The sequence below is a fragment of the Palaemon carinicauda genome, chromosome 6, assembly GCF_036898095.1.
Source record: "Palaemon carinicauda isolate YSFRI2023 chromosome 6, ASM3689809v2, whole genome shotgun sequence".
NCBI classification, from domain to species: domain Eukaryota; kingdom Metazoa; phylum Arthropoda; class Malacostraca; order Decapoda; family Palaemonidae; genus Palaemon; species Palaemon carinicauda.
The window spans coordinates 4296092-4322866 of NC_090730.1; the positions used below are offsets into that span (position 1 = coordinate 4296092).

The 26775-nt window shown below is 41.6% G+C and overlaps 1 protein-coding gene across 1 annotated transcript in view; it reads right to left on the minus strand.

Annotated features, from left to right (window-relative positions):
- The window catches only part of LOC137642344 (collagen alpha-1(XVIII) chain-like), a 137844-nt gene that overhangs the window by 23135 nt on the left and 87934 nt on the right, over positions 1–26775 (minus strand). The window contains exons 17-23 of the mRNA XM_068374838.1: positions 16351–16536; positions 15597–15732; positions 14959–15018; positions 12776–12861; positions 2795–2887; positions 986–1111; positions 194–388 (exon numbers count right to left, since the gene is read on the minus strand). Of these exons, the coding sequence (XP_068230939.1) occupies positions 194–388; positions 986–1111; positions 2795–2887; positions 12776–12861; positions 14959–15018; positions 15597–15732; positions 16351–16536 (882 nt within the window). The remainder of the gene's footprint in view (positions 1–193; positions 389–985; positions 1112–2794; positions 2888–12775; positions 12862–14958; positions 15019–15596; positions 15733–16350; positions 16537–26775) is intronic.

The window sequence follows — 26775 nt, forward strand, 5'->3', positions numbered from 1 at the left end:
GAGTAGCTAGTTTGTGTAAGGGAGTTTCATGCTCTGGCTATGAGGGTTTTGTGTGGATGTATGAAGCCGCTGATATTATGGAAGTTTTCTTCAGATGGCATTGACTGCTTAACAATTTCTCAGGAGCTATATCCTTAATAGAAATGACCTAATGCTGAGAAAAAACTATGTATACTGTATAGCATGTACAAACCTTGAGATTGACGACTGGCAAACTCCTGTCTGAATATCGAACTATCGAGTCTAAATTCTGAACCCGAGATGTGAGAAGAGCTCTGAAGGTTCCACTGAGACCAGCTCTTCTAGCCTCCCTGTAACAGGTGTAATCAGCACCACGAACTCCAGTCATATCTCCTGTAAATGGCTCGTTGAGTGCTGCCAGACGTAGCTGTGGATTATGAAAATGATAAGATACAACTTCTTTCATATATAATCTAACTAGACTGAGAATGAAAGATTGGTATCCTGAATGTGAGTAAACAAAGTTGTGTTGTAGTATTTACTAAAAAAAATCTATTGTCTAGTATTTTCATACTGTACGGTACTTTTAAAATATAACTTTACTTTTAATTAACTCATTGCTACAAATAGATGGGAAGTAAGTGCTTACCACATCAGGAGGTTTCCACTTTGAGTAAAAAAGGAAAGATATTTTTATTATCATTTTCATATCTTTATTAACTACCTTTCTCATCTTGATTTTATAATGAAATTTCTTTTACCTCCTCAAAGTCTTTCATGGTTCTTCTTAATGTTACTACAGTGACACTGCTATTTCTCTCAATTTCCTAAAGCACAATAGCCCTCCCCAACTAGATTCTGAAGTACTTTCACAATTTCTTATCAACTTATGTCTCCTCTCACTTAGCAGGATAGCTGAATATATTTTATCTTATCTTAATCAAAGTATTTGAAAGAATAAAAAAGGAACTATAATCCTAAAATGACACAAACAAGGTAAAAAGAAAGGTAACACAAAACTAACCCTCGGTTCATTTTCCACAACAACAAGTGACCTTCCTTCAAGAGGTGGTGGTCGAGCACTTTCTGTGTTCAGAGGTGTAGTCAATGGCAGTGCCGTAGGGGCGGGTAAGGGAACCACAGATCCTAACTGTAAACGAAAAAAGACTGCATTAATAATAATGTCCAGTGGTAAAAATGAAAAATGCAGAAAAAGGAATAATAAACTACAAAGAAAATGAGCATCATAATAAAACAGTACATGCAAACCTGGAACAATGTCTTTTATTTACTGAACGCTCTCATTCAGTGTTTATGCAATGGATTTTATCATGACGAAGACTGCATTAAGTTTTACTTTTCTAACTCCTATTGCTACCGCCTCCTTCCAGCTGTTTTAAGTACTCACCATAATAAAAAGAAAAAAAAAATAGAAATGCATAAAAGAATCAACAAATGGTTTGCTTACAACTAATGGTTATAAATTGATGGAGTAGATTGATATATAAATAAAACCATGACTTATGGTCATTCTGCATCTGTGAAATCAATACAATTTGTGTCTCAACATATAATGCAATGCTAATTTGTTATGAAGCTTATGCATAAACAAAGCATTGTTCATGATTATAAAGCATCTGCGTAAAGACAAACCACCTTATAGTTGTACCTGTATTGAATGATTAAAATAATACTAGAATAACAAGTGTACCACAGCTAATGATTAAAAAACATTTGTGTAAAAATGTCACTGCTTGTGTGTGTATGCATGAAAACGATTACAATCATTATCATCATTACTAGCTTGGGTATGAACCTTAGTTAGAAAAGTAAGATGCTACAAGCCCAGGGGCTCCAACAGTGAAAAAAAACACATTTGGAAAGGAAATAAGTAAACTATATATATATATGAGAAGTGGTAAATAAAGAACAAACTACAGTATCTCAAGATCAGAAACAATTTTAAAAAAGATGCCATATATAAACTTCAGTATTAAGATAGACTTATGTCAGCCTGTTCAACATAAAAAAAACATTCCCTGTGAACTTCTGAAGCCACACCAATTCTACTGCCTGATTAAGAAGATCATTCCACAATCTGGTCACAGATGGAATAAAATTTCTGAAATACTGTGCAGTGTTGAGCCTTATGATGGGAAAGGCAAGACTTAAAATTAACTGCATATTTAATACTACATACAGTCTAGATCTGAATGCAAAGGATGGTCAGAATTAAGAAAAATCTTATGCAACATGCATAAAGAACTAACTGAATGGTGGCCCGAGATCAATATCATGATCAACAGTAAGAAATTTGATAAACTACAAGTTTTTGTCCAACAAATTAAGATGAAAGAAGCTTTTTTTAAACAATGTTCACGAATGAGAACTAATTGTTACGAAAATTTAGAAAAACAAGGTTAAACGTATATGTGCAATCATGTGAATAACATCAAGAATAATAAAATACAGTAATACAAAGCAACTTTCAAACCAAATCTTATTTTTTGTAAAAATGTGTGAATGACAGTAGGATTAATTTATTGAGCATTTGATAAAAACACTCCACTTCGCATAAGCATGAATGATAAAAGTAAAACTAAATGCTTGAAAGAATTTTTGAAAACAAAGTTTACAATTTGAACAAATGTACTAATAAATACATGGATAAAATGGTTATCAAACACTTGTGAAAAAAAAAGTCCAATTTCCATTTTTAAAAATGTACGGTATGTGGATTTTAAGTATTTGCAGCAACTAAAGCGGCAGCTTAAGCTTACTTGGAATGAGTAAATATGCGTGCAAATCACAGTAAACCTTATGCTAGACTTACCGCAACATACTGCCATCCAGTATTGACTCTTACAAGTAGTGCTCCCTCTTCTATAATAAAAGCTAAAGTCCCTAAAAGGGACGCTTCGCTCATCTGAAATGATAAAAAATTATTGTACAATCTCAAGTACAGTACTGTACCTATTTTTTGGCTAATAAACATCTTTTGTATCTCTATAATTTACTCTTGAATATTTTTTTTATTAGGTCAACAAAAGGATTTTGACGAAGGAAAAATCTATTTCTGGGAAGAGGCCTGTGACGGCCGGTGAGAAAGGTCCTTCCTTATACCTTTCCTAATATACTAGAGAAAGATAAAAGCATGGAATGCACAGGTTACAACCCTCGCGCGAACACAGGTTCGCAGGTTGTCTTCCATTTAGATAATCCCTTCATCAATGGGGAGGGCCGTGACAGGCCCTAGAGAACATAGTTGAACTACGTTTTCTTACTGCCATAAAAATATGAAAAAAATCCTTCTAAAACCAGATATCATTTGCAGTAGGGATTACAAATAATATTGGATTAACAAGTATACCAAAGCAAATAGGTAACCACTTAGTCTTTTCACTACTTCAGTATCGTTTACCATGTCCTTATTATATCTAAGAACCTCCCCTGACATTAATATTGCTTCTCCAGAAGCTTTGTTTTGTCAACCTTTGCTCATACATATATAAAAATGTTATAGTTTTTCCATTTTATTCCCTTTAATATTTAAACAGAGGAGGCTATGTTTGTTGATTACAGAAGGAATGATAACACTGCTTCAACTACAAGCTTTGTATTTACTATAGCCTATGTAGTTCATTTTTGTTATACATGTATTCGGATTTTAATGCCAATAACTCCTTTTCTGGGCTCGAACCTGTGCCGCCCAGTGAATAAGCTCCATTTAGCACTTATTCTTAGGTAATTTACTGCTAAATATACCAGAGAAAAAATGTAAAGGAGTGCTAGGTTAACTAGCTCGCTCACCTATTGGTGTCGGTATAAAATTGGGCGTATATTCCAGAGGTCCCGCACTATTTAGATTAATCCACGACAGAGAACCCCAATAGAGGAGAGCCGTTCAACCTCACTTGGTACTACTACAATGCATCCGCTCAGAACCCAACTCCTTTTAGCACAACGTGCAAAGTAACCCGCATTTTTCTAGTGCTCTCGAATTTTGGATATTTTCTAGTGAATTATGGCTTCTTCGTCGGTTTCCCAGGAGACACCGTCTAAGTTAAGTACCAAGCTGGGTTTTACTGTGTTTTGAGCAACCTAGATCGTTTAATATTTATATTATAGGAGTTTATTCTCTTCGTTCATACCGATCTTGCTTGATTTCACTACAGTTGGTACTCCTGTTTTTGAGAGCTTTTAATTTTCACTTGCGGTGTTACTATGTGTATTATTTTTATTATCAAATATTATTTGTTATTGTGAATATTCATTATTTAGCGTTTAGAATCCTCGTGGTTCAATTTTTGGGCCGATATCATTTACGTATCGCTATGGCTGCCGACCGTGCTAAGGCGGCAATGTTATTTTAGCCATCAGGTGTGTGATTTAATTATTTATGTTGCATGCCTTGCCCAAAAATTTTCTATGTGTTTATTCATATATTTAACGCTATTATTATTTTTATAATGAATATTTGTGCCATTACTCCGTTTGATCTGTCTGGTTGGGGATCGTCAGTTGGTAGCCCTGCTGCCTCGTATCACGTGATCCTCCCCCACGCTCCCCCTCTAGCTAGGTGGGAGGCTAGGCTTCTCCCCCCTCCACTAAGGGACCGTTGCCTTCCCTCCTTTTAGAGGGGGTAGTTAAGAGTTTATGGACTTTGTCCTCCGGGTGGCCCGGCGGTTTAGTCTCTGTCTAGTCTGGTTGGCCACCGGTCAACAGAGTTGGATCCCGGTGCACCCTATTTTATATTCACTTTTCATTCTGGCTTATGTTATACGAAACCCTCCGGGTTCGATTGGCAGTTCTTAGTTACAGTTCCGCCCCCCTATTATTTTATAACATTTCCTATGATGATTATATATGACAGTTCACTACCCCAGAGTCTCTAAAGGAATTGGTATTGAATATACCTTTATTTCCCGGCCCGGGGTCTACCCCACCCCGGGAAATCAGACACTATGTGTCTTAATTCCTTGTTATTGCATCCTTTTTTATGCTCCCGGCTTGACCGGAATGGATGGCTATACTTTAGTTTCAAGTTAGACTTATGTTTAGGCCCGGGACCCCCGGTCCCGCCCCTATGTAAGAATATTACAGTTAAGCTCTAACCTTGCGTTAGACCTATGTTAGGCCCGGGTCCTCCGGACCCGCCCCTAATTAAAAAAAAAGAAAAAAAAAAAAAAATTATTTTTATTTTTTACAGTTAAGCTCTAATCTTGTGTTAGACCTATGTTAGGCCTGGGTCCTCCGGACCCGCCCCTACTTAAAGAATAGTACAGTTAAGCTCTAATCTTGTGTTAGACCTATGTTAGGCCCGGGTCCTCCGGACCCGCCCCTACTTAAAAGAATAGTACAGTTAAGCTCTATTCTTGTGTTAGACCTATGTTAGGCCACTTAAAGAATAGTACAGTTAAGCTCTAATCTTGTGTTAGACCTATGTTAGGCCCGGGTCCTCCAGACCCGCCCCTAATTAAGAGAATTACAGTTTCTCATATACTATTCTTTTTACAGATGGTGCATTGTCTGACGCCGGCCTGTGCAGCTGTTCTGCACCAGCCTTGTGGCCACTCCGTCTGCCGATCTCACGCCCCTTGTGGGGTTCAACTGGAAGACGTTGTGGTATGGCACCCGGATAACTGTGTGATTTGCTTCGACCTCATCACTACCCTTGGATCTGACTCGGTGAGTCCCGTTGGCTATATTGCCTTCTTATTTTATTTACTATTAGTAAGATATCTATGGTCTTGAAGGACCATTGGGAGTCTCCCTTTTATAATTCCCCCTATTATTTCAGGCATCCCCGGAGCAAAAGTCTGCGGCTCGGGCCACACTGAAGGTGTGGATTGGTGGGTTTGCCCGGAATGTAAAGTCTAAGCGGCCGTACGTCCTATCTGAGGACTACTGCACCATGGTTTACCCCAACGCCAAGTCTTCAGCTGCTGTGGCTAGGCATGTGGCAGCTCCCATCATTGCCCACATTGATGCCACTATAACGGGTCTCATCGACCCAGAGCAAGATCCATCGGACGCCCCCGGAGGTCTGGAGGACAATGTTGCCTCCATGAACCTGGACGTCGAACCAATGTTGCTAGACGAGCCGGATACAGGTAGGGTGGTAAGTGAGGCAGGTGTGTCCGGCGCTGAGATTCCTATCCTCAGCCCCGCTCTTTCTTCTTCTTCTGATCGCTCTTCCTTTCTTGGATTTTCTGGGGACCGTGATTCGTCTCAACGTTCATACCCGGTTCCCCCTAAGGATAAGTCTACTTCAAGGACCTTACCCAAAGCTCGCAAGCCTCACAAGACTTCTCATGGCTCTAAACATGGTACGAACCCGTCTTCAAAGACCTCTGGTTCCTCCTCTAAGTCTCACGACCCGGGAGTTCCTTCCGCCCCTCCTGCTGCTAGCCCGGGCCTTTCCGAATCAGCTATGCTTCGCATCGTGTCGGAGATGCAGGCAAAGTTGGTTTCGGAGATGCAGTCGAGGATGGACACGATGTTCTCTAACTTCGGTCAGAGAATTGGGGCTTTAGAGCAAGGAGCTCCGGAGAGAGTCCAAAGCTCTCTCATACCGGATGCCTCTAAGCTCCCGCCGTTTGCCAAGAACAACCCCTGGCGGATGGCTCTTCATTCCCCGTTCTCAGACGGAATGTTGACTCTGGAGGGCCTTGGCACTCGTCCTCTAGAGGACTTTGAATTCTTTCCTCCGGGTCTGGCATTTCCATTTCATGGTTATGCCAGACTTACCGAGGAAGCTTTAGTCCGATTAGACAAGGTCCCCAAAGAGACGGTCATCTTCCCGAAGGAGCAAGCCCAATCTGTTTGGGCCAGATTTTTGAATGACATCGGCTGCACTAACACCATGCTTGCCTTTCAATATGCTCTGGAGGAGAAGCCCTTGCCTCCCATCCGAGAGGTGGATCCAATCTCCCTCCTTCTTCCCTCAGGTATTGAGTGTTGGGACAACGTCCATACCACCTTTACCTCCGGCAAGCTTGCAGCAGACTGTGCCTCAGTCTTGTTTAGTGAGAAGCTTCCCCGTCTCCCGGAATCTCTCATTAAACAGGAATATGATTCCCGCCTACGTGTGGGCCGTACTCTAAACCTGGCCACATCCACGGAGTCGATAGCCTTGACTTACGATACGGAGAGTATTTTTAAGTCTCTCAACAAGGCTACGTTACAGTCGTTATATTATGACTTGTATGACTTCGCTACTGCTAAACGCAGATGTCGCAAGCATGTTCTAGCTGAGGCGACGATTAGGCATGAACCTAATAAACTCATCCGGTCCTCCTGTTGGGGTTCAAATCTCTTCCCCGAGGATCTCGTAGAGGAAGTCTTGGCGGAGGCCACTAGGGTTAATCAGAGCCTTAAAGCCCGTTGGGGTTTGACCCCTAAACGCAAGTATGACCCCGCAAATTATCAAGCCCGGGGTAGGAAGAAGCTTAGACCATATACCTCCACCCAGTTCAGGCAACAACAGAGTGCTTCATCCAACTTCCGGCTGCCTCTTCCTCCATCTTCTGTTGCCCCTGCACAGCCTTCCACCTCTCGGGCTCCTTCGGATGACTATGTCACCGTTCTGCTACCTAAGAGCCAGCTTTCTGGTGCCTCCGCCACTTCCCCTGCCTTTAACCAGTCCTACGAGGCTCATAGCTCTTCCCAGAGTTATGGTAGAGGTAGAGGCTACCACCGTGGCTCTAACCAGAACAAAGGCAGGGGAAGAGCCTTTCGCAGAGGAAAGAACTTCCGAGGCGGACGTGGAGGCAACTCCTCAAATCAATACTGAGGTGCAGCAGGTAGGGGGGAGGTTCTATGCCTTCCGCAACAAATGGAGGTTCAGTCCCTGGGCGTTCAGTATCATCTCCAAGGGACTAGGGTGGAGTTGGATTCAAGGACCTCCTCCTCCGAACAAATTTCGTCAACATTCCACTCCGGACCTGGTCGAATTTGTCCAGGATCTTTTACAAAAGAATGCCATACAAGAAACGAAACATCTGAAGTTTCAAGGTCGGCTGTTCAGTGTCCCGAAGAAGGATTCAGACAAGAGAAGAGTGATTCTAGATCTATCCCTTCTCAACTTGTCCATTCAATGCGACAAGTTTCGAATGCTTACCGTCTCGCAGGTGCGGACCTTACTTCCCCGTGGGGCCGTCACCACCTCTATCGATCTTACAGACGCCTACTATCACGTCCCGATAGCGAGACACTTCCGTCCGTACCTAGGCTTTCGCTTAGGGGACAAAAGTTACTCCTTCAAGGTGATGCCTTTCGGGCTCAACATTGCCCCAAGGATCTTCACAAAGCTAGCAGAAGTCGCTGTTCAGGAACTCAGGAATCAAGGGATTCAAGTAGTAGCCTATCTGGACGACTGGCTCATTTGGTCAGACACCTCCCAAAATTGCCTAAAAGCCACTCACAAAGTCATCCATTATCTTCAATCTCTAGGCTTCCAGATCAACTTCAAGAAGTCCCGTCTTCTTCCAAATTCGAAGTTCCAATGGCTCGGCCTGCAATGGGATCTTATATCTCATACTCTGTGTCTTCCCAGACCCAAGAGGTTAGAGATTGCAAGGAACACCAAACGCTTTCTCAAAGACAAAGTAAGTTCCAGACGGCTTCAAGAGAAGATTCTGGGGTCCCTTCAGTTTGCCTCAGTGACGGATCTTCTTCTGAAGGCAAAATTGAAAGATATCAATCGTGTCTGGCGTTCGAGGGCGAACCGGAAGCTCCGGGACAGGAAAGTCCGCCTTCCTCCCATTCTACGGGAAAGACTTCTTCCTTGGACAAGAGCAAACAGTCTGTCAAAGTCAGTTCCCCTTCGATTTCCGCCCCCGGAATTAATCATTCACACAGACGCATCCCTATCAGGTTGGGGCGGCTATTCTCAGCTCAAGAAAGTTCAAGGTCTTTGGACTCCCTTGTTCCGCCATTTTCACATCAATGTGCTAGAGGCCATGGCAGTTCTTCTAACCCTGAAACGTCTCGCTCTTCCCAAGAAACAACACCTTCGTCTGGTCCTCGACAGCGAAGTGGTGGTCCGCTGCCTCAACAGAGGCGGGTCAAAGTCAGGGCCTCTGAACCATGTTCTAGTAGCCATATTCTCCTTAGCAGCCTCGAACCGTTGGCATCTTTCAGCTGTCCACCTGGCGGGAGTCCGGAATGTAGTGGCAGACGCCCTGTCCCGGACCTCCCCTCTAGAATCGGAATGGTCACTCGATCTAAAGTCATTTCGGTGGATTCTCTCTCAGGTTCCCGGTCTCCAAGTGGACCTCTTCGCCACGGAATCCAACCACAAATTGAGAGTATATGTGGCTCCCAATCTAAACCCTCAGGCTTACGCCACAGACGCCATGTCACAGAATTGGGACAACTGGGAAAAGATTTATCTCTTTCCCCCGGTGAATCTTTTGCTGAAAGTTCTAGACAAACTGAGATCCTTCAAGGGACAAGTAGCCTTGGTCGCACCCAACTGGCCCAAGAGCAACTGGTATCCTCTCCTGCGGGAGTTGAGATTATACCCTCACCCGATACCCAATCCGGTTCTGTCTCAGATAGTACAAACACGCGTTGTGTACGCTTTCTCAAACATTCAGAGCGCCCTAACTTTATGGACTTTATGAAGTTTGCGGCTATGCATGGTGCCAATATTGATCCTCAAAACACCTTGTTCCTAGAATCGGATAAACGGGATTCCACCATCCGTCAGTATGACTCTGCAGTTAAAAAGTTGGCAAAATTTTTAATAGACTTAGACGTGAACTGTATGAACTTGAACCTTACAGTCACTTTCTTTAGATCTTTATTAGAATCAGGTCTGGCAGCCAATACTATCACCACTATTAAATCGGCTCTGAAAAAGATCTTCCTAGTGGGTTTTAACATAGACTTAACCGACTCTTTGTTAGCTTCAATTCCGAAAGCTTGTGCCAGACTGAAACCGGTTACTCGTCCTACCCCGGTGACCTGGTTCCTTAATGACGTACTCAAATTGGCTTCTGATACCATTAACAGTTCTTGTGATTACATGCCCCTTCTCAGGAAAACACTTTTTCTAGTGAGCTTGGCTTCCGGAGCAAGAATTTCTGAATTGGCAGCCTTGTCGAGAGACCCGGGTCATATTGACTTTCTGCCTTCAGGAGAGGTCCTTCTTTCTCCTAACAAATTCTTTTTGGCTAAGAATGAAGACCCTCAAAACAGATGGACCTCCTGGAAAATTGTTCCCCTCACGCAAGATCCGTCGCTGTGCCCTGTCACTACTCTTAGGTCTTATCTATCCCGGACCTCCTCTAACTCCTCGGGGCCTCTATTCGTTAGAGAACAAGGCGGTACCATTACTATTAAAGGGATCAGGCAACAAATTTTGTATTTTATTAAACAAGCTAACCCTGACTCTTTTCCTCTTGCACATGATATCAGGGCGGTTGCCACCTCGGTGAACTTCTTTCACCACATGAATTTTACAGACCTTTCCAGGTATACAGGGTGGAAATCACCGTCAGTGTTCAAGAAACACTACCTTAAACATTTGGAAGCCCTAAAATTTTCTACAGTAGCCGCAGGGAGCGTAGTTACTCACGAGTAACTCAGGTTAATGCCTTAACTCTTTATCTCTCCCTCTTACCTGCCTCATTTATACCCTATTGTATTCGTTGGTCTCGCACCTGAATACTGTTATTATATTTGTAAATTTTATGCTCCTGAGTATCTGTATATATTATCACTCACGGCATTATTATACCTACCTTATTGGATTTATGTTCATATTTAAGATACCCTTATAATTGTTTTTTGGTACTCATCTCTGATTAAAGCATCCTGTATTTCTCTTACGCTTATGTTTTTTCCTTTATTTTGCAAGTTTGGTGACATTTTTCTCTTGTATAGATTCACTGGGCGGCACAGGTTCGAGCCCAGAAAAGGGATTTTGACGTAGGAAAAATCTATTTCTGGGCGAAGGACCTGTGCCGCCCAGTGAACCCTCCCAGCTCCTCTCCCTTGGAGTCCCCAAACTTTGGGTGCTAAGGAGTTGGGTTCTGAGCGGATGCATTGTAGTAGTACCAAGTGAGGTTGAACGGCTCTCCTCTATTGGGGTTCTCTGTCGTGGATTAATCTAAATAGTGCGGGACCTCTGGAATATACGCCCAATTTTATATCGACACCAATAGGTGAGCGAGCTAGTTAACCTAGCACTCCTTTACATTTTTTCTTTGGTATATTTAGCAGTAAATTACCTAAGAATAAGTGCTAAATGGAGCTTATTCACTGGGCGGCACAGGTCCTTCGCCCAGAAATAGATTTTTCCTACGTCAAAATCCCTTTTCTGGTAGCTCAGAAATTCATTTGGATCTAGGAAATACTACTTCACAAGCAAATCTTCAATGCCACACCCCTCACCTTCCAACTCTAAAGTCGAGATTCCAAAATGCACTTAATATCTCAAGGGACCAACACTAACTTTGCCCATTTACAGAGTTGATATGGAAATATCTCTTATGTAGTCTATATTTTCATACAACTTTCTCTATTTTTAGATAATATATTAAGCTTGGATCTGGCATTATCAATTATATTTAATGTACATTATTCCGATACCCTATTCTTTACAAACATTTACTAGTGTTTTTCATAAACCTTCCCTCCAAAATTAAAATGAGTAAAAAATGTACATGATGTTAAGGCAATAAAAATTTGCATATCCAATACAATAAAAAGCTCTCCTCTGTAGTGGAAAAAAAAATAATTAGAACATTAAACCTTAGATGGCAATGCCAGGTGGAGCTAATATGTAGAGGAGGAACTATTATGACAAATTCAAGATCCTATCCTCCATTAAAAAACATAATTAATCAAACTTAAGAAAGTGGCTTGAAGCATATCACAATCAGTTAAGAGGAAGATAGTGGTAAATAATTGGGGGAAATATTTACAAAATATAATAATCTCTCACAAGATAAAAAGTGTTCAAAGACTTGAATTATTAGGTGAATTACTGTACCAATAAAGCAGAAATCTTGCTCTAACTTATGCAAATGTTTTTGGAAAAGTACTATTCATCCCCAACACAAATCTTATTTAAGACAAAAGTTTGATAAAAATTTGGCTTTAAATAAATATGTGGCCTTTTCAAATAGGTCAAAGTTGAGTATTTACCTATATACTGTAGTTTCATCAAGAACTTTACTTTAAAAATAGTTTTGTTTAAGAGTACCAGTAACAATACCTTCAACATACTCTGAAGATCTGAGAACTTAAATAATCATAGTTTCTGAAATGTAGAGAGGAAAAATACAGACCTTCAATAATTGGTGAAGCCTGAAAATATTTGGAGAACACAATTATCAACCTCAAGTTATATAATTTTGAAAGTTATTTACACAAGTTTTAAAGTGGTTGTCATGGTCTGAAGGCAATACTGTACATCCCAATTAAGTAAAAAGCTGGTAGGCCTATATCATCACCACAACAGAGTCAAGTACTGCAGTATAGCAGGGTTTTACAGTAAGTACTCTTGAACTCCTTTGAAACTTACAAAATATCTGAAAGAATAAACTATATCTCTCCAGATGACCATCTTAGTAGTGTAGGAAAGTCTTTGTATTCTTATATCAAAATATTCTTCATGCAAGAGAACATACAATAAATATACTGTATCAGCAGAACACTCCTATGTCTGCATTTTGGGTATCTTAGCTAAAGCAAACGAAAGGTAAAGAATCCGATGAAATCTCAGTTATCCTGGAGTCAGTGACTGTTGAATTTGTAATGCCAGAGCTCTCTCTCTCTATTAATTAATCCATAAACTTACCTTTAGCATATCCTGTCTCGTAGGAAAAGTAATGGCTCCTGGGACTACAGTAAAGGCTCTTTCGTTGCCATCTCCACCAGCGCGACCTGTTGTAACAAATAATAATTACACTTTTCAGCAAATGAGATTTTCACTGTACACTTGATGTTGCGATGAGACTATCAATAATATAATCAATATCTTCAAGTGAGAACCGTTATCTATAATATTTGGTTTAAAGGGGAAAAAATTTGGTGAAAAATTTACATTGTTCCTGAAAAAATGTAAAAAAAAAAGAAGTTGGATTTGGTTATTATTAAAGATTAAAGAGAATGGATTCCACTAACAGGAGTGCTTGCTATTCATAAAAGAAAGTACAGGTTATACTTCATAGTTTATAGAATAATAGTAGATGTTTATGAATGTCTTCATAGTACTGAAAATTCAGATGGATTACAGCAGATATAGGGCTCTTATATGGGTTCACCACACATTGCAAAAGTTGTTCCAGAATCCTTTCCAAGAATTTTAAATCTTGTAATTATGACAACTGTAATATGTTAGCTATATAGAAAAAAAACTTTTCTGTTATAAAACCATTAAATTTTAACTTTTCATATCCTAGGAGGACATGAATTAAATTATTTATTTCTTGGCTTCTTGAAATATCTAAATTTTATAATTCTCTTGATGTACAGACCTCTTAAAACATATGGTTCGCCAACCTTAAGGGTTCCGTGGGTGGCAAATCTTAGGGGTTCTCAAGTGACAATTTGTGGTGAATGACCATATATGAAACCTAGAGTGGATAATGGATCAGCTCTGAGCCCAGTGTTGTAAGACATTTTTAATATGAAGCTTTTGTGATCAAATGAATTAGCACTAATCTAATAATGGGAAACATGGACCAAGAGTAACAATAAATTATATATCAAGCATACATGGCTACAAGATACATGCAGACAAGCTTGCAAAACAGCGTAGAAGGGAAAATAATAAAGGTTTGACAAACTGAAGAACAAGTAATGCTGGGTAGCACAAATATGATAGACGCTTTTCTAGTAAAAAAAACCCACTGGTTTCTTATCAAAGAAGAGAAATCTATAGAAAACTGCAAGTGCAATGGATGTCAAAACACCAAAATGAAACAAAATAACAAATTTAAAGCAATTCTACAAAACAATATTTTAGGAGCCTAGAAAAGTTATAATCAGGTTGGTATTAAATGGGGGTGAAGAAATTGAGGGTATTAGGAAGAAAAATAAAAAATACCTGTATTGAAAAGAAATGGATACAAAGATTGTCATTAAAAAAAAATATGCCAATAAAAAAAAAATGGGTGATCATAATTCAAGCCCAAAAAGAAAAAGGTAGAGACGTACAAAAGAGGACCAGGAAAAAAAAAATAGCAAACTCATGGTATGTAACACTAATCCATGGGTACACTAGTGAGGAACCCAAAGAATATTTAGGGGAAGGAGGGCAAGTATCTCTTACAAGCTACTCATAAAAGCATGAGCACAATCCGATGCAAGATTGTCCTAATCAACATAAAGGACAGTTCTAAGGAGCAAAAGGTGGTTGACAACAATCATCATGTCGAAAGTCAGAGGAGAAAAATCCTTTGGGTTGTTGAATACAAGGGAAGATTGAATATATGATTCTGGAGTACAGTGGCGCCTGTGAGGCCACTCAGCATGCAAGAGCAACAAGGGAGATCGTACAGCTGCACTATTTGGTAAAAGTTACAATAGGTTGGACACCAGGATTGAAGGCTAAGTATAAAGATATAAAACAAGTGGAGCCTGGGGTCAAGTTATGAGACAAAGATCCGTAACTATTGCCTACAGTTCACAGCATGAGGTAACACTAACAGTACTACTCTTTATGCAGGGGGGGGGGATGATTGAAGAATGACAGGAAGTTGTATAGATAAAAATAATGGCAATGGAATGACCGAGTTGAATGTCTTGTCCACTTTGACATGATTATAACAGTAAGAGAATTGGCAGATCCACTTATAAGAGGGAAAATTCAGGAGACAGTATGAGTATGTGGCAAAAGATATTACGAGCAATAAACTACTACTGCATTACACTGGAAAAAGGTGACAGTACATTACGGAATCTAGTTACTAGGATGGACAGACACTGACAAGACCAAAATATTTTAAATGGAAGGAAACATAAGAGCAGCTGTGGCACCTCTATTCCTGGGCTTTCCAGAGATCCATCGGCGTAGTTCTGCAATGCCTCCAAGGTTTCCTGAGATTGCATGCAAAGAAAGCCAAATAAAACTTAAGGGTTAGCTCCAGAAAATCATGTGGCATAGAATTTAAAACTTTTAGTGATAATGGATATTTTTGACGCTCACAAGTTTGTACTCGGGGACAAATATTAACTACTTTAAAATCAATTGGATCGCAAAGTATTTTGAACAGATCAACATCTAATATCTGATTTTTATAAAAATCCTGACATGGTATATAGCTACTTATGTTAGTTTTTGTATTTGTAATCTAAACAGACTTCTATTGCATTCAGAAGATTAAGACTTTTCCTTGATCTTAAGACTTCTAAATGACATGAAATAAAGAGGCATAAAAATTCGGCCAGTTTTTCAGTCCCACAAACTTGTGAGATGTGTCTGTTATGTGTTATAATGTCCAAATGAAATAAAGAAGCAGTTGCTCAATTTCATTTAAAAACTTTTAATATTGCGACAGAATGAAGAACGGCACTGAGATAATGCTGGCGTCTCTGAACTTCGAAAACTACTTTAGATATGAATTCTTATGCCATTTTACCAGGAGCAAAAACTGTGAGTACGATAATAAGCATACCTCTTGGACCAGGTACGCTGGAACCTGGTTCGCCCGGTGGTCCTGGTTTTCCAGGGTAGCCCCTACCAGGTGTCCCAGGAGTTCCTGGTGGTCCTTCAGGGCCTTCAATGGATAACCCAGGTGCACCAGGGGGACCCTGTGTTACAATTAATAAAATTAACAAGTGAATATACCATTATATCCTTTATAATGACCCAAAATCCTTTATCAATATTGAGTAATATCTAAATCAATTTTAATTAGTAACTCACACTCTCAAAATACTACATTAATGTATGAGCATAGTAATAGTGTAGGAGTTTTCAGGAATTTTAAATAACTTTTGATGAATTTTAGATTTGTAGAAATGCAAAACTACATTTCCTTAAAATACACAGTATTTCAAATTTAGAAAAAAGTAAACATGTTGAAATTAGTATACTCTACTATTATTTTGACTTCAAACCTTTGGGTGAGAATGCTACAGGATACTCGGGGGGGGGGGGGTATATATGTGTGTGTGTGTGTGTGTGTGTGTGTGTGTGTGTGTGTGTGTGTGTGTGTGTGTGTGTGTGTGTGTGTGTGTGTGTGTGTGTGCACAAGAGAGAGAGGGGGTTGAACCAGCTTTTGGGCAAGAAGTTTTAAACTTCACACAGGGAAAATAAAAATGGATCAGATATAAAGTCCCGCATTTATGACACCACCTCACTTAAAGTTGAAAAAAATCAGCTTACAAGAGAGTTTTGAAGTAAATCTTACAACTTAAATAACTTACAGGTGGACCAGGTGGTCCTGCTGGACCAGGTACAGGGATGAACATCTCTCCATCTAATGCCCTAAGAGGTTGAGCAGGCAACCCAGGAGGTCCAGGAGGGCCAGGAGGACCCGGTGGTCCAACGGGACCCATCAAACCTGGTGGGCCGGGTTTCGAGGATCTCAAGTCACCTGAACTGCTGCCACCCTTTAGATAAAACATTTAGAAGATAATCAATCTAAGCGTCTAACCATATATTCCCATATATTAATTTTTATTTCAATCACTAATAAAATTAAAATTTCTATTCGGTGTGAAATTGATTCTTCTGTCTGTCTTAAACTTTATTTAGATGAATAAATTAATTACAGTACATAAAGCCAAAAAAGGTTTGATTTTGCAACAAAATTAATTTACATCTAATCACTGCTGGTTTGGTGAGAAGAACAGTACGGTATTATAATCTATTATATTCGGTGCACTTTGAAACTAAAATTTTTTAAAACAATTTATATTTTGTCATTTATATTGGTTTATTCCTAAGTCCCTTTGCTACGACCAGAGAAGAACAAGTGCTTAAATAGCAACAGTGTATGGTTACCAGCCATATATCCATGCTGGGTTAGCACGCTCCAGACTTGAGGGGTGGATGAGGTAGGAAATTTGGATAAATGACTCAGATTTGTATAGCCAGGGAAAATACAAATTGTATCAAAAATTTGTAATTTGTTCCTATGCAGATACAAACTTTTGAGTCATTCATATAGGAAGTCTTCCAATGGTGGGAGGAAGTCTCTGTCATTAGACAGGCATCTATCTAGCCCTTAATTAACGATAGACCATAAAATATATATAATATATATAACATTCAAAACTGTCTCACAAAGAAGCAAGGTCAATATGTCAGCCTCAATTCACAAGTCACTGATCTATGAGAGTGAATATTCTGTTATTAACTATATCTAAAATACATTAGTAAAAGTTGTCTTATTAATACAGTCACAAACAAGAGTTTGATTATTCTTAACTCCATATGAATTCCTTCAGTGAAATTACTCCCAGGAGAGTGAAAGACGAAAAAGGAAATGAATAAAAGCATGCATTCCCCTTTCACACTCTTCATGCAGAGGATAACTGACAATATCATGATAGGTTAATTGTCCTGCATGAGTTTTACTTTGATTATTTTTTGTGCTACAACAAGAAGCCCTATAGAAAACCAAAAGGAGATCGTGTTCTTTGAGATTTTTTTGGTGCGACCTGTGATCAAGAACAGATTGGAGATTTTCGGTCGACAACGAGCAGTTTTCTTAAGATATCTCCAGACTGCTTTTACAGGACAGAGTAAAAGGCAAACCAGACTCATACAAGCCAATGAATAATATGCACTTTCCAAGAGGGCAGCCTCCATACGGGGAGAGATACTGTAACATCATTCACCACATGAAAAGGTGTTATTGTCTGGGAATGAGAGGTTTTCATTACTTTGACTGGAGAATCCTCCAAATAAGAGAAATCTCCTTGGTTCTGAAAATCTAAAATAAAGGTATGGTGTTCACCACTGAGGACACTCGTAGGAGATGGTGATCTGTTAAGATCAGTATAATCTGGAACTAAGGATACTTGTAGAGCAGTGGTTCCCAACCTTTTTTCTGTCATTTACCCCCTGCACCTAGTTCAACCGTCCAGATTTCCCCCTTCATGCCCCGCCCAGCCCTCATGTCCACTCGCCTGCCTCAGAAATGGGCATGCCACTCCAATTCTCCCCTTGAATATCATGTCTTTGAGAACTGATATGATCATATCACAATTGAATGGCTAACAACAAATTGCCGCACGTACTATGAGGACATTTTCCGCTTGTTTTAGTTAGTAGGTAGTGTAATTATTTCCCCCCCGGGAGCTTCAAATTTCCCCCAGGTTGGGAACCACTGTTGTAGAGGCTCATGTTCAAGTTGTACTAGGGCCGAAGCCAAAGGATCAGTCTCGGGAATAAATTCATGATCACTGCACAACGGGCGGCAAAACATCAAGTAATGTTTCACTAATCTGAAAAATGTTATTTTCATTAGTAAAATAAATTTTTGAATATACTTACCCGATAATCATGTAGCTGTCAACTCTGTTGCCCGACAGAATTCTATGGAGGGATACGCCAGCTATCACAATACTAGAAGGGGGTGTACTTACCAGCGCCACCTGTGGCCAGGTACTCAAGTACTTCTTGTTGACACCTCCTCAATTATTCCTCGGTCCCACTGGTTCTCTATGGGGAGGAAGGGAGGGTCAATTAAATCATGATTATCGGGTAAGTATATTCAAAAATTTATTTTACTAATGAAAATAACATTTTTCAATATTAAACTTACCCGATAATCATGTAGCTGATTCACACCCAGGGGGGTGGGTGAAAACCAGTGTACAAGATTAAAGGATAGCTAAGTATCCCATATTTCATATAACAGTTATCTCAAATAACAATGAAATAATAAGTACCTGGTAAGGAAGTCGAATTGAACCGTTACTCTGTCTCTTTTTTAAGTTCGTCTTCCTTTCTGAGCGCAGCGTTCCTCTTGGAGGCTGAATCAACCCAAAGGTGCTAAAGTATACAGGGCTGCAACCCATACTAAAGGACCTCATCACAACCTTTAACCTCGGCGCTTCTCAAGAAAGAATTGACCACCCGCCAAATCAACAAGGATGTGGAAGGCTTCTTAGCCGACCGAACAACCCATAAAAAGTATTCAAGAGAAAGGTTAAAAAGTTATGGAATTATGGGAATGTAGTGGCTGAGCCCTCGCCTACTACTGCATTCGTTGCTACGAATGGACCCAGGGTGTAGCAGTACTCGTAAAGAGACTGGACATCTTTGAGATAGAATGATGCGAACACTGACTTGCTTCTCCAATAAGTTGCATCCATAACACTCTGCAGAGAACGGTTCTGTTTGAAGGCCACTGAAGTAGCCACAGCTCTCACTTCATGTGTCCTTACCTTCAGCAAAGCAAGGTCTTCTTCCTTCAGATGAGAATTTGCTTCTCTAATCAGAAGCCTGATGTAGTAAGAAACTGAGTTCTTAGACATTGGTAGAGAAGGCTTCTTGATAGCACACCATAAGGCTTCTGATTGTCCTCGTAATGGTTTTGACCTTCTTAGATAGTACTTAAGAGCTCTAACAGGGCAAAGTACTCTCTCTAGTTCGTTCCCCACCATGTTGGACAGGCTTGGGATCTCGAACGACTTAGGGCAAGGACGGGAAGGAAGCTCGTTTTAGCCAAAAAAAAACCGAGCCGCAAGGAACATGTAGCCGTTTCAGATGTGAAACCTATGTTCCTGCTGAAGGCGTGGATCTCACTTACTCTTTTACCTGTTGCTAAGCACACGAGGAAAAGAGTTTCTAATGTGAGGTCCTTAAAAGAGGCTGATTGGAACGGTTCAAATCCTGATGACATTAGGAACCTTAGGACCACGTCTAGATTCCAGCCTGGAGTGGACAACCGACGTTCCTTTGAGGTCTCAAAAGACCTAAGGAGGTCCTGTAGATCTTTGTTGGAGGAAAGATCCAAGCCTCTGTGGCGGAAAACCGCTGCCAACATACTTCTGTAACCCTTGATCGTAGGAGCTGATAGGGATTTTACGTTCCTTAGATGTAACAGGAAGTCAGCAATCTGGGTTACAGTGGTACTGGTTGAGGAAAACTGCATTGGCCTTGCACCAGCTTCGGAAGACTTCCCATTAAGACTGATAGACTCTGAGAGTGGATGTCGTCCTTGCTCTGGCAATCGTTCTGGCTGCCTCCTTCGAAAAGCCTCTAGTTCTTGAGAGACTTTCGATAGTCTGAAGGCAGTCAGACGAAGAGCGTGGAGGTTTGGGTGTACCTTCTTTACGTGAGGTTGACGCAGAAGGTCCACTCTAGGAGGAAGAGTCCTGGGAACGTCGACCAGCCATTGCAGTACCTCGGTGAACCCTTCTCTCGCGGGTCAGAGGGGAGCAACCAACGTCAACCGTGTCCCTTTGTGAGAGGCGAACTTCTGAAGTACCCTGTTGACAATCTTGAACGGCGGGAATGCATACAGGTTGAGATGGGACCAATCCAGCAGAAAGGCATCCACGCGAACTGCTGCTGGGTCTGGAATCGGAGAACAATACAAGAGGAGCTTCTTGGTCATCGAGGTAGCGAATAGAACTATGGTTGGCTGACCCCACAGGGCCCAAAGTCTGCTGCAAACATTCTTGTGAAGGGTCCACTCTGTGGGGAAGACCTGACCCTTACGGCTGAGGCGATCTGCCATGACATTCATATCGCCCTGAATGAGCCTCGTTACCAGCGTGAGCTTTCGATCTTTGACCAAATGAGGAGGTCCCTTGCGATCTTGAACAACTTCCTCGAATGAGTCCCTCTCTGCTTGGAGATGTAAGCCAAGGCTGTGGTGTAGTCGGAGTTCACCTCCACCGCCTTGTTAAGCTGGAGGGACTTGAAGTTTATCAAGGCCAGATGAACTGCCAACAACTCCTTGCAATAGATGTGAAGTGTCCTTTGCTCCTGATTCCATGTTCCCGAGCATTCCTGTCCGTCCAGTGTCGCACCCCAGCCCGTGTCCGATGCGTCCGAGAAGAGACGGTGGTCGGGGGTCTGAACAGCCAAAGGTAGACCTTCCTTGAGAAGAATGCTGTTCTTCCACCACGTTAGAGTAGACCTCATCTCTTCGGAAACAGGAACTGAGCCCGTCTCTAGCGTCATGTCCTTTATCCAGTGAGCAGCTAGATGATACTGAAGGGGGCGGAGGTGGAGTCTCCCTAACTCGATGAACAGGGCCAGCGATGAAAGTGTCCCTGTTAGACTCATCCCCTGCCTGACTAAGCATCGGTTCCTTCTCAGCATGCTCTGGATGCATTCTAGGGCTTGGAAGATCCTTGGGGCCGACGGACAAGTCCGAAAAGCTTGACTCTGAAGATCCATACCCAAGGAAACAATGGTCTGGGATGGAACGAGCTGAGACTCCTCAAAATTGACCAGGAGGCCCAGTTCCTTGGTCAGATCCATAGTCCATTTGAAAATCTCCAGACAGCGACGACTTGTGGGAGCTCTTAAAAGCCAGTCGTCTGACGGAGCCGGACACAAGATCATGATACTGCTGCACAGTCTGTAAACTGTCAATCATGGGCAAGCGAGGAAGTACAGTGACAACCCGAATCTGTCTAGACTATCTGGGTCGTACAGACAACTCCTTAACGGGTTGCTGAGGTTGCCGCACTGCGTCACAACAAGTCCCTTCTGTTGGTTGTTGAACGTCTTCCCCGTGACACATTGACTCCGTAAACAAAAAATCCTCTAACAAGGACTAAGCTTGGACTGCATGTCATGCAACACAGCTCAAGGTCTATGGGAGCAGGTGTGGTAACAGACGGGATTAGCGGCTGAAGTGGAACCATTACCTTCCCTGTAAGCATGTTATGCTTAAATAAAAGTCCATAAGAGGTTATGCAGCTAAAGGCTCCCTCCAAATGACAGAGTCCTCAAGGGAATATCAGAAGGAGGGAGAAAAGAACTTTCTCATCTACAGGGACCTTATCCTAGAAAAGCTAAGTTCTCTGAGTGAGGGTTCACTGGTGCAAAAGCAGCAGACTAGAAGGCAACGTTATGAAACTGCTTGACAGTCTAGTGAGTTGGCAACAACCCAAGATATGTTGAGAAGCATGCGGTAAGGTATGCAGAGCATGATGAATGCAGAGTATGCTGTATGCAGAGCATGCTGTATGTAGAGCATGTTGTATGCAGAGCATGCTGAATGCAGAGCATGCTGTATGCAGAGCATGTTGTATGCAGAGCATGCTGAATGCAGAGCATGCTGAATGCTGAGCATGTAGTAAGCAGAGCCTGCTGTAAGCAGAGCCTGCTGTAAGGAAAGCAGAGCGTGTGCATGGCGTTTAACATTTCTCAGAAATTCCATGACCAGTGCTAGAGTGCTTTATGCATGCTTGCATGGGGTTTAAAAATCAACATAATGTTTACCTTACATTCATAACTCATGATTCATATTTTTGCCATGGTTTGAAAATGGAGGTAAGGTATGCTGAACAGCAGAGTCAGAACGAGCTGGAACAACAACAGTGGAAGGTGCAGAAAGTTCCTGTTCCTGTGGTATGAGTGGAGCGTGAAGAGACCGAGGTTGCGCAGAACAAGGTAAAGTTCCCGCAAGCAGAGGTGTCTGAGGCGCAGGATCAGGGTGCACGGGTTGAGCTCGGTGCAGCAGCTGAGGAGACTGACTCACAGGTGGAAGAGGTTGTACCTCCACCGAGAGTTGCACCACCGGTGGAGCAGCCAGGGGAGGAGGAGGAAGAGTGGAGTAATCCTCCTGATCCAAAACCGAAGGTTGCCTTAAAGAAGGCTGAGGCTGAACAACACTGGGAACAGCGAACACAGAAAGAGGTTCAACATCGTACGCCTGGCAGATGGTGCTGCGACTGGGTGCAGCGAGTGCAGGCGGGTTGAGCACAGGCTGAACGGGTGCAGGTGGAGGTGCAACACTCTCAGCCCGACACTCACGCAACAGGTCCGAAAGCTGTGCTTGCATGGACTGTAGTAGAGTCCACAACATCGTACGCCTGGCAGATGGTGCTGCGACTGGGTGCAGCGAGTGCAGGCGGGTTGAGCACAGGCTGAAAGGGTGCAGGTGGAGGTGCAACACTCTCAGCCCGACACTCACGCAACAGGTCCGAAAGCTGTGCTTGCATGGACTGTAGTAGAGTCCACAACATCGTACGCCTGGCAGATGGTGCTGCGACTGGGTGCAGCGAGTGCAGGCGGGTTGAGCACAGGCTGAAAGGGTGCAGGTGGAGGTGCAACACTCTCAGCCCGACACTCACGCAACAGGTCCGAAAGCTGTGCTTGCATGGACTGTAGTAGAGTCCACAACATCGTACGCCTGGCAGATGGTGCTGCGACTGGGTGCAGCGAGTGCAGGCGGGTGCAGCACAGGCTGAACGGGTGCAGCCGGTTGGTGCACCACCGGTGCAGGCGGGTGCAGCACAGGCTGAACGGGTGCAGGCGGTTGGTGCACCACCGGTGCAGGAGGAGGAGGAGGTGCAACACTCTCAGCACGACACTCACGCATCAGGTCCGAAAGCTGTGCTTGCATGGACTGTAGTAGAGTCCACAACATCGTACGCCTGGCAGGTGGTACTGTGATCAGGCGGAGCGAGCATAGGCGGGGGGAGTGTAGGCGCACTCTCAGCCCGACAAACTGATGACTGAGGAGAGTCAGAGCTAACCCAATGACTGCATCCGGGTTGTTGAACTTTACTTCGTACGTCTGGCATAGGTCTGGACTTTACGTTTAAGAGGTCTTGAGACCTGAGACCAGCGTTACTTTATTTTCTCCTCTAAATCTCTTCTGCAGACGAGCAAAATAAGGGCTCAATCGTCTGCGGGTGGGAGTGACGGTCTCGGTAAGACACGCCCACAACCACCGAGGATACTTCTGTGCGCCGATCAAGGCCTGCCGAACCCTTTGCCCTTCGACATTGCTTCTCCCCTGGGCTTGGGAGCTTGCAAGAGGTCCCGGACTGGGAGGACGACTGGCGCGCACAAAAGTACCCTCACGCATAACACTGACATACTTTGCGCTAATCACTTATCACTTTGATTTCTGTTTGCACTTATTTCACTGAACTCGAAACTTTAAGTGGTTTGTACCTGAAACACGCAATTCTATCCTTCTCAAAAGTTAGTAATTGCGAAAACAGAATTACAATGTAACAGAAAAATCTAATGAAAGAAAATTCAGTGGCTGGAAAGAGACTAAACACTAGATCACTCTAGAAACGTTTAGTTTCTTCCCCTAAAGAGACTAGGGATAAGAGCAAAACGATAACGACGTTACTCGTACGCCTGGCAGGCTTGAGGGAAACGTTTATCCTCTTTCTCCCTCCGTCTCTATCTCTCTCTCTCTCTCTCTCTCTCTTGACTTAGAACCTGAGAGAAGAGCCCAATCATATATATCGTTAAAACATATTATTGTTAAAGGAAAAAAACTGAAATATTTCCCAAAAAGAAAAGTTCCTTATTAGGATCAAAACCATTAAGTTAAGAAAGAATGAACAAAACGCTAGACACGGTTACTCTTACTGCAATGTGAAACCGTGAACATTCTTTCTCTATCGTAACGATAGAGTGAAAGTTGAAACGTTCTGAACGTCAACAACTGCCGAGACAAACAAAACGTTAGTTCAACTTTGAAAAAGTACGAGACTATCAAAGAAATTCTTTCAAGACCTTAAAATAGCATAATATGTTAACAGGTAAAACCGAAATGACGGGCTCACGATAATTAACTTCGGTACCAAGAAAAGACCGCCTACTATTAGGAAGGTCGAATATAAACAAATATAAAAATTAATTTTAATAAGTTTATAATAAAAGGAAGTTAATCGAAGAGGCCTATAAGAGGCGGAGAGATATAAAATAAATCTATAACTTTTGTTAAGCAAAATTAAGAAAGAGAGTCTAAACTCTCTTAGACACCAACAGTTCCGTCTAAGGGAAGGGTCGGCCATTGAAAGGTGAACGAGAGTTCATACTCTCTTCGTCACCAAAATTAATCAAATTAATTCCAAAAGCTAACTAAGCTAAAATAGAAGTTTCCAGTAAAGCGACAGCCGAAATCAAAGAGAAATACTTCACCAAAGTCGTGAAAATACTCCAAGAACATAAGCGTATCCCAGAACGTCTTGTCAGAAGCACGACAGAGGAATAATTGAGGAGGTGTCAACAAGAAGTACTTGAGTACCTGGCCACAGGTGGCGCTGGTAAGTACACCCCCTTCTAGTATTGTGATAGCTGGCGTATCCCTCCATAGAATTCTGTCGGGCAACAGAGTTGACAGCTACATGATTATCGGGTAAGTTTAATATTGAAAAATTTTATTATGTTCATCATCTTCAGTTACCGGATTTACAAGGAACTACGGTAAAGAAGGATCGGAGTGGGAGAGATCGTGGGTCGCATGAAGAGGCTTCAGTTTCTTGCAGTCGAGAAAGGAAGAAGTGGAAGATCTATCTCTCTTAGCCTTCTTTTTGCGGCGGGAACGATACGCCTCCCACTGAAAGGGCAGACTCTCTCTGTAAAAATCACGCTGTAAATCCAAAGGTTACTGTTTACCACGGCAGTTTAGGCATAATGGGTGCGGATCTACCTAAACCTGGCTCATGAAGGTTCCACGTGGGCACCCATGAAACCCTGAACAAGACTGCATATTACCTATTAAAGTACATGAAAAAGCACTCCTATTCACAATGCACACTGAAAAGAGAAAGCAGTGAGAAAGAAAAAGGGCACTATGTAAACCAGTGTGGTCATGATCATAGAGTGGGAAAACCGTCGATGACAGCGACTAAAAGGAGAATAAGTCAGCTTCTGTCTAACCCAGTGTGAAGATATGGCTGGTAAGCATAAAACGTTGCCAGTTAGGCACTTTTTCTTTTCATAACAAATCAACTTAGGAGTAAACCCACATAAATGACTCAGAAGTTTGTATCTGCTAGGAAAGAGCATTATATGAATTTTAAAGATTCACTTATATTTCCTGAGACTAAAATGCAAAGATAAATGTATCTTGTTTAGTTTACAAACAATCAAAAGAAAAGACGGAAAAATATACGAAATCGTCATCCATTAACTCTGATGACTGATGAACATGATATACAGTAGGTTCTGAAAGTCTTTACCCCCAGACAACCGATGGATATAATATACATACCCAAATAGATATTTTTTTCAAATTTTCTTTAAAAATTCAAATTTTATGTCTAAGCAAAAAATAGCTCTATTATAGTCATAGAGCCTTAGCTGAACTACAGTACATTGCTATGGATCTGGAATAATGAATCAACTTCCATATCGGCTGTCCATGCAGTAAAGGCCGTAGTCGGCCTTTTTCTCTTTACTTTAATAAGAATAGGTTATATGCCTTTGATCATTATACAAAATTCATTCAGGAACAAATTACAACAATTCTCAAATTCATACAGTATCTATTTCTGTATAATTTTTTTTTTTTTTTAATGAATATTTTTTCAAGCATAAGTATAATTTTTATTTTGCCCATAAACCTCAAAATGTAGTATAGATAAACATGTTCTATTGCCATTCTGATTATTGTCATAAAATATAGCCATTTAGAAACAAAACAATACCAAAATGAATGTTATAGCTCAAATATTATGGTTGTTATAGTGATGTGAAAAAAAATATTGCAGTTACTTGCTAGTGCCCAGGAACTTGGTAATGGAAATGAACAACACTAATCAATTATGCGGTAATTAAAGAAATAATAATTCTTGAAGGATTAAACTATTTTCTATCACTTAGTACGGTATTTGTCTCCGACTTTTAGAGATCAGCCAAAAATTTTTTAGAATACAGGCATCGAGAATCTGTACTTACAA